The following is an 8565-nucleotide window of genomic DNA, read 5'->3' as shown; positions in this document are numbered from 1 at the left end:
GGTGATAACCACTGCCTAGGAAAGATGGCCTCATCAATTCCACCACAGAGTCAAATGAGAGCCCTAGCCCAGAGGCCAACCTGCTTTTACCTGTGTAAATGTTGAAGTCACAGGTATAGCCATTGCTGGAGTCTGCAAGCACAAACATCTTTATCCCCCACTTGGTGGGTTTTGCCTTCATGTACTGAGTCATCTCAGTTCTTGCCTTGGTGGCCACCATCCTCTCATCAATGGAAAGCTGCTTCCTGGGATGGTAGGCAGACTGACAGGCGGCCTTTATCTCGGTCATCAATGGCTTCAAACGAAAGAGTGTGTCATACTCATCTGGCTGAGTCTGCTTCTTTCTGTCATTCACAACATCTTCCTCTGGGTCACTCATATGAATATTCCAGGATATGGAACGGAATCTATCCCTTGACATCACTGTGTTTGGAAAATTCACAGAAAAAATGTTTTTTCTCTTCCAATAGTCCCTTACTTCTGGGAGCTTTAGAATGCCCATGTACAAAATCAAGCCAATGAATTTGTACATCTCAGCAGGGTTGATTGGGGTCCACGTGTACCTTTTGCCAGCAGCAATATTTCTCTCTGCCAGCTTGTTCGTGTTGGCACACAATGTCCTGATCGAATCAGCACTAAAAAAGTGCTTGAAAAGGCCAAGGGGGCTTTGCTCCACTGAGGTGTCCAGTTGCACTCCAGGTTCCACTCTGGGGCAAAACCTGTGTGGAAGGGGGGCCACATCAGGATCATTTTCAGTCTTCCATCCTTGTTCCAGCTGGTCTGGTGCTACTGGACATCCGACCGGTGAAAGTGACTGCCTTCTTCCCCTTCGACGTGACCTCAAGGCAGGGGTCACAGATGATCTTGGTGGCTCTGTGGCAGTGCTGGAGCTGGGTTGAGGAGGATAAATGGATCGGCGTGCTGCAGGAGGGGACCTTGGTCGGCGTGCTGCAGGAGGGGACCTTGGTCGGCGGGTTGCAGGAGGAGACCTTGATCGGCGTGCTGCAGGAGGGGACCTTGGTCGGCGGGTTGCAGGAGGAGCAGAAGCAGTGCTGGGTGGAAAAGTGCGAGCCGTCGGGGTCCTAGGTTCAGATGATGTACTTGGCTGCTCTGCAGTTTCCTGATTTAGACTAAAACACAGATTTTATCATTAGTTTGGATTCCCACATATCAAAAATTGTACAGCCTTTCTAATAATGAAATAAAGATTAGCTATGCATCATCATGTGTGCATATTTCACGTTCAAGTCATAGGACTTCTAACTACAAAAATATTACTGGAGCCTTTATCACAGTATATGCACAGAGTAAATAAAATGTCTAAAAAAAAAATACCACCCATGTAGACAAAATAGTACAGGCCTTAGATAAGGCTTACAGCACTATTATTTCTGAAAAGCTACAAAAAAATTCCCTAAAAACATTAGGCTACAATAAAATGCACAGAGTAAATACTATGTCGAAAGCAAACCCCCTCCCACATCGACAAATAGTACAGGCCTTAGATAACTCACGCACCATTATTTCTGAAAAACTACAATAACATTTTCCTAAAAAAAAAAACATTACAATAAAATAGACACCCAAAGTAAACAAAATTGATTACATGGGGCAAACAAAACGCGCACATTGTTTGATCACGCACATGGCGTTCAATTTTTGATTGCGCACATGCCACTCATTGTTTGATTACGCAGCGCTCATTGATTGCGCACATGGCACACACTGTTTGATTACAGCTCCCTTATTTCTGAAAAGCTATGATAAAGTCATTTGACTAAAAACGATACAATATATCATCAGTAAAATATCATTCATACTTACTCCTCAAATGGATCGATTCCGTGGAATATCTGATCTTCTTCCTCTGAATCAAAACGATCGGGATCAGATCCGATTTCGCTATCATCATCACCACTGTCGGCAAAAAGCATATCTGCAACTTGCTCGGCAGTGAATCTCGGTTGTGCCATGGTTTTCTTGAAAAGAATATTGCAAAGTGCTAACAAACTGTATCGAATAACTTCCAACTGTGAGTGTCCGCGTCCAAAGACAGTTAATAACAAGTTGCGTCCGCTATCACACACACACCTGGACCTGCTGATTCCGGATCCCCTCCCCTTTTACGTTCCTAGATGAGAACGTCACTTTTTGTTTATGGTCTGTGATTGGTTCACACACAGGTTTGTGATTGCTTCACACACACCAACAGCGTTGCATATCATTAGACCAGAATAAAGCAATATTTCTTCGTTTTTCGGTTAAATGCAATAGATTTGCACTAATATACAGAAGGCTTATAATTTGCGGAAGTCGACACAGTTTATGCAGACGAATGTCAGCTTTTTCATGAAAAAAAAGTAAGTTAATACCGTCATCCAATCCGAAGTTATTAATAGATATGTAAGGGGTGTGCCTTTTGACGCTCTAGAGCGTCAATCGACCTTAGTAAGCTAAGCTGTAATATGGAGTTGTTGACTGTGTAAGTTACTATGTTAGATTTTATTTAACAGTTAACATGTCTTTAATTGGCAGTTAATGGGAGCCCATCACACATATTTGTGAGGGCTATAGGTATTTTCCCTCGGTGCAGAAAAATGAGGCACCACAACATACAGGAGCTAAGAGTTCATTGTGACTTCATATCAACAATGTACCTTTCCCTGTCTGACTGAAAATAACATATTGATTTGATCTCATTAACATGTTATCTGTAGTTAATGTAATATCACATAAGCCTAATTGATATCTACTAAAATATTATTGTTTAAAATTAGCAAAGCCAGACAGGGCTAGGTGCATGTTGCAATTGCTTGTTGACAATGATAGTGTAATGAGAAGTATAACTATCAAGCATCACAGCTGTAAACAACCTACCATTACCAGCATGTGCCTGTAATATTTTCATGGCCAGTATTTTAATTTAAATGCCAGATGTACCTAATTCTTAGCAGCACAATCAGTGTGTGTGTCAATTATATATATATATATATATATATATATATATTAGGGGTGGCACGGTACATGAAAAAACACCCGAACCGTTCGGTTCGCTTGTCTCGGTTCGGAGCGCGTGTGCGTCTCACGGTTCGACACATGCGCAATGTAACCTCGTGCCCGTATGTGACGTGCATGTGTTTTCTTTTCGCGCGACATAAACTTGTTCGACTTGGACCGGCGCTGCACAGAGCGATCGGTGAATACGCCTTATTCACGGCAGCGCCATCTTTGATTTTTAATGAGAATGAAAGCGAGGCTGTGAGGGATAGACATGCATCTCTTCAATGGGCTGTACTGTTATTTAACGTGTTTTCGGATTGTTCTGCTTATGAAACACTGGAAAAATATCTTTCCAAGACATTTCAGTTGACAAAAAACTCCCGACAATGTAAGCTGTGGAAAATTGTAAGTAATCTAGGAGCTTTATTCAGCTTTTTACAGCGGATGCCATTGGAAACATGGTAAGTCTATCCCTCACAGCCTCACTTTCATACCTGTCATGGCGCGGCTCTGAATAAGGTCTATAACATCAATCTAGCGCGAGTCGGCTCCGTATGCATTCATCACTTTCGCGGTATTTGATGTCATTACCGATCGCTCTGTGCAGCGCCGGTTCAAGTTAATAAACAAGCCAGTAAAAGTGGAGTATGGAGCGCTGCAGGTCACGGCACGCGGAGAAATGGCAAGTGGGAGAGATGAGGGAGTTGGAGGAAGCGCCAGCGTCGTATAAGTCTATGGCAGGGATGGGCAACTGGCGGCCCGCGGGCCGCATGTGGCCCGCCTCCTCACTCAGTGCGGCCCGCGGGTGAATTTTCAAATACCATGGAAATGTTGGTTTCACAGGTTTTATCGCGTGAGAACGGATTGCGCATCTGAACCAATTCCAAATGTAATGATAAAGTATACCGATAGAGGGCGCCTTCATACAAAACATGCTTAGTCGGACGACTCTGACCAGCGTCACTACAGTCAACGATGAAGAGAACCATGAGCGGGAAAAAAAGAAAACTGAACGAAGAAAATCGTACTTTTCAGGCGAGATGGGATACAGACTATCTGTTTACAGAATTCAAAGGTAGACCTATGTGTTTAGTGTGTTTGGAAACAAGATCCGTTTTTAAAGATTTCAACTTAAGTCGCCATTACAATACAACACACAGGGAAAAATATGGAAAGTACACCGGAGCTGCTAGGGCCGCTATTATAACCGACCTGAAAGCAAAGCTCAACCAACAACAGAGTATTTTTACAAGATTTACATCTACACAGGAGTCTGCGCTAAAGGCATCTTACTCTGTGGCGCTGGAGCTTGCTAAAGCCAAGAAGCCCTTGTCAGATGGTGAAATGGTGAAGAGGTGTGCAATGGAAATGGCCAAATCATTTGGAGACGAGGATATGGCTAAAAACTTTGAAACTGTCTCCTTGTCCCGTCGCACAGTGACACGCAGAATTTTTGACATCCATAATCACGTCCACGGCCGCATTAACCATAGGGCTAGGCGGGGCTTAAGCCCCGGGGCCCAAGCAAGGAGGGGGCCCGTGATTGGCTGTGGAGCAGATACTGCAAGCCATCTAATTACCAAAGCCTTACCACGCAACGTCCCCCACAAATTATCCCTGTTATTTAGTTGCACTTTGCCTTATATTCCATGCATTATCATGGAATCATTATCATTAATAGAGACGTTCGCAAAGACCCGCCTTTTTTAGGTACTACGTGACGGGCCACGAGCCAGGCGGGTCTCACGAGCGCACATCATGTTCTCATGCACTCACGCAGTGAAAAATACTTTGCGGGGCAAAGACTAACGTTACACCGAGTGATTACGAGAGAGAGTTCAGAGTAGCTTACTGTTGATATGAAACAAAGTCTCAACTTTTAAATATTGTCACTTAAGTAATTTAAACATTACCGTTTTCAAGTTCATGTCCACCGACTGACAGCTTTGTTGTCGGACAAAGTTGCGTATTCGGCGTTATGATTGGCCAGGCCACCTGTCAATCAAACCATGGTAAATTGAAACGTCAGGTTTTAATTTGATATGACAAATATCTTTATTCTATATTTAACTTGTGAACGACCGACCTGCTGCTGCACGTAGGCCTATAGATGATTGCTGCCTGCGCCTTATTAGAATAGGCTATACATCAACCAATAAATCGCCTTTACTCTTCTCTTCATTCTAATCTAGTCTATTCTTAAAACACAGCGTCATCATCGACCCCACAAACTTTCGGTAAGTTTGAATATTAACTTGATGGATGTATAATTTTGCTTTTTGTGTTTGATTAAACTCTATATTCGCCTAAAGGACTGGCGATAATATATCCGGTAGAAATATTTAAATTTTGCTGCGCCATCATGATGTAAGTTTATCATTTAAACGCGTTTTTAAACGTTGTGGTTTGGATACAAAATTACAAATTATTTCAAACTGCTCAGGCACAGTGAGCAGCGGGAGAATTTATTTTGTAAATGCTGGTTTTGAGACCAAGGTGAACCATAGACTGTGGTGAACTTTTTTTTGTGGTGACGGTTTTGCACAGCGCACTTGAATCCGACTCTGAGGTCTCAAAGTGACAGACGCTGCTAATAAAGCTGCTGTCGCCATGTGTGTCAATAATGTTAATCAAACATCAGAAAGAAAGTAATTTACTGCATTTGACTGAATTACTTTTGCAAAATTAACAAGAATGAATGTTGAATTTATAGTGAAAACCATGTATTGTATATTTGATTACTTTAGGATATATAATATTATTCAGTGCTTTAAGTTTTTCATAGGTCGATTTATTGTGCCTTTGTTCTATTTTAATTTGTGACTCTTGTCATCAGTAAGCTTGAGATTATTTTCTTAAGCTACTAGCCTATTATTTTTTGGTGATATTGAAATTGGTCACAATAATTATGAAATTTTAGTCAATACATTTTGATATGATAAAAAAATCATGTTAAAAGTAACATAACTTAACTGTGAAGTATACCATAGATGGATAAAATGACTCGTAGGCTATAATAATATAACATTTAGCTCATGTAGTTGGTGACCTAAAGTGGTGGGGGGGCCCTGCAGTAACTCATAGCCCCGGGGCCCAGTGAGCTCTTAATACGGCCCTGATCACGTCGATGGTAAATTGAAACAAGTCATGCACGACTGCAAATACTTCTCATTAGCTTTGGATGAGAGCACGGATGTGATGGATATTAGCCAGCTACTGATTTTCACTAGAACGATTGACAGTTCATTTGTTGTACACGAAGAACTTTTAAAATTGGTGTCGTTGCACAACACTACTAAAGGGACGGATATTTTCAACGCCGTTAACAGTGTTGTGAATGAGTATGGTGGCTTTGAGAAGCTGTCAGCCGTCGTTACTGATGGTGCACCTGCGATGCAAGGAAAACACAATGGTTTCGCCGGGCTCCTCCAACAGAGTGGGGTGGACTGTCCTATACTGCACTGCATCATCCATCAGGTGAATTGTTTTTTATTCAGCTCACTTTTTATGATTATGAATATTGGTGGCCTTATGAGATTAATATGACAGGATATATAGATTTTAGCGCTGAATCAATCTTTTTTTTAATTTTACAGGAGGCTCTCTGTGCTAAGACACTTAACTTCAGTCACGTTATGGATCTGGTGACAAAAGTTACAAATCTCATCCGAGGAGGGAATAGGTCTCTGAGTCACAGGAGGTTTGTAGCTTTTTTGGATGAAGTGAACGCGGCATATGGGGATTTACAAATGCACACCGAGGTTAGGTGGATGAGCCGAGGAAAGTGTCTTGAGCGTTTTTTTGCTTTGCGCGCCGAAATTCCTGTGTTTTTGGAGGACAGTGTTCGAGGCGATACAAGTGCCTACACCCGAAAACTCAGAGACACAGAATTCCTTTGCGATATGGCCTTCCTTACGGACGTTACTGCACACCTCAATCACCTGAACACACAGTTACAGGGGCGAGGCCAAACTGTATCCAACCTTTATGCACACATGAATGCATTTCAGTCTAAATTAGAGCTTTTCAAAGAAGGATTTTCGCCCAATCGTCAAAATTTGGCACACTTTCCCTCTTGTGAAGAAATGCGGAGAGATGTCCCTGAATGCGGTAACATTTTTCACAAATACAGAGCCGACATCGAAACACTGCAGCAGCAGTTTAAGTGCCGCTTCCATGATTTCCACGCCATGCAGCCGCGAATAGCGTTATTTACCGACCCCCTCTCTGCTGCCGTCAGCGAGCAACCCTCCGAGTTGCAGCTTGAACTCTGCGAACTTCAGTCAGACCCGTTTTTTCAAGCAAAGCGCAGTGAGAAGGGAGTTTCATTTTGGAGGTTACTACCAGAGCCCCGCTTTCCACTTCTCAGGGATTTTGCACTGTCAATGGCCAGCATGTTTGGGAGCACGTACATTTGCGAGAGCAGTTTCTCCACGATGAAACATATCAAGTCGAAAGAGAGAAACAGGATCAGCGATGATGTTCTGTTTCAGCTCATGAGGATTGGGTGCACTAACATTGATATTGACATCCAGTCTATTGCACGCCAGCAAGAGAAACCACAAGTATCTCATTAACTGTAAACTTAACCCCTGCAGGTGAGATAAAGCGGCAGCTTATTGTGAAAAGTATGCTTCACTTAATACTTTTAGTTCTGTGCCATCAGTAAATGTTTTTTTTTAAGAGCCCACAATGTTTACACTGGAATAATAAAAAATAATTTAAAAAAGTTTGTTAAAAGTTCATCAATGAATAGAAGCAGAAAAAAATAATTGAGTATGGAAATGCAGGTTGGTTCACTAAACATTTCAGAGTCTGTAATAAAGACATATGTTTGGTCCCTTTAAAATGGTAGTTTTTTATTTACTTAATAGGCTACTTTTCAGTTTTGTGCAATAATTGTATATTTTTTGAGAGCCCAACATGTTTGCACTTGACTGGAATAATATTAAAAACACAGTAATGCCACAGTAATGTCTTTGTTTATGTTAAAAGTTCATTCATTAAAAGAAGAAATAATTGAATATGGATATGCAGGTTGATTTATTTAGCAGAGTCTGTAATAAAGACATACCTACATATGTTTTCTAATAAAATGGTACCCTCTAATTCTCCAATATCCCATTGGTGGAAGTGCACGTCACATTTGGCCCTCGGATAGTGACAAAAAATATTTGTGGCCCTCACTATCATCAAAGTTGCCCATCCCTGGTCTATGGTATAAGTCCAGTGTGTGGGAACATTTTGGATTTTATGTTATGATATTTTAATTTAACTACAGTGGCACTTTATGTATAGATAAGAGCTTCGGTCATACGTTTCCAAACCCTGAACTTTAATTTTAAGTGGAAAAAAGTACCCTCACATTTTGGGAATAGAAGCATTGTTGATACTGTTTTTGTGTTGAGGTTGAACTTCAATTTCATTTTATGTTTATGGCCTTTGCTATTGCTATAGCTTAATTATCTATAGGCAATGAGGTTTCATGTATATTGACATTTAAAAGACAGTGTTTTAAGAGTTCCTCTCTTTTTCTTTTAAAAGATAGAATTTTGGTAAGAGCTA

General features: G+C 41.3%; 1 protein-coding gene across 1 annotated transcript; it reads left to right on the top strand.

Moving 5' to 3' along the window:
• Positions 1-6635: 6635 nt before the first annotated feature.
• LOC120478184 (general transcription factor II-I repeat domain-containing protein 2A-like) lies at positions 6636-7577 on the top strand. The gene has a single exon (XM_039669972.2). It carries the CDS (start codon positions 6636-6638, stop codon positions 7575-7577), a length of 942 nt encoding a protein of 313 aa, XP_039525906.2.
• Positions 7578-8565: the final 988 nt, after the last annotated feature.

This window comes from Pimephales promelas, chromosome 2 (assembly GCF_988280905.1).
Source record: "Pimephales promelas chromosome 2, fPimPro1.hap1.1, whole genome shotgun sequence".
In the NCBI taxonomy this organism is placed as follows: domain Eukaryota; kingdom Metazoa; phylum Chordata; class Actinopteri; order Cypriniformes; family Leuciscidae; genus Pimephales; species Pimephales promelas.
The sequence above is the reverse complement of the archived record's forward strand: the minus strand, read 5'-3'. Positions and strand labels throughout refer to the sequence as shown.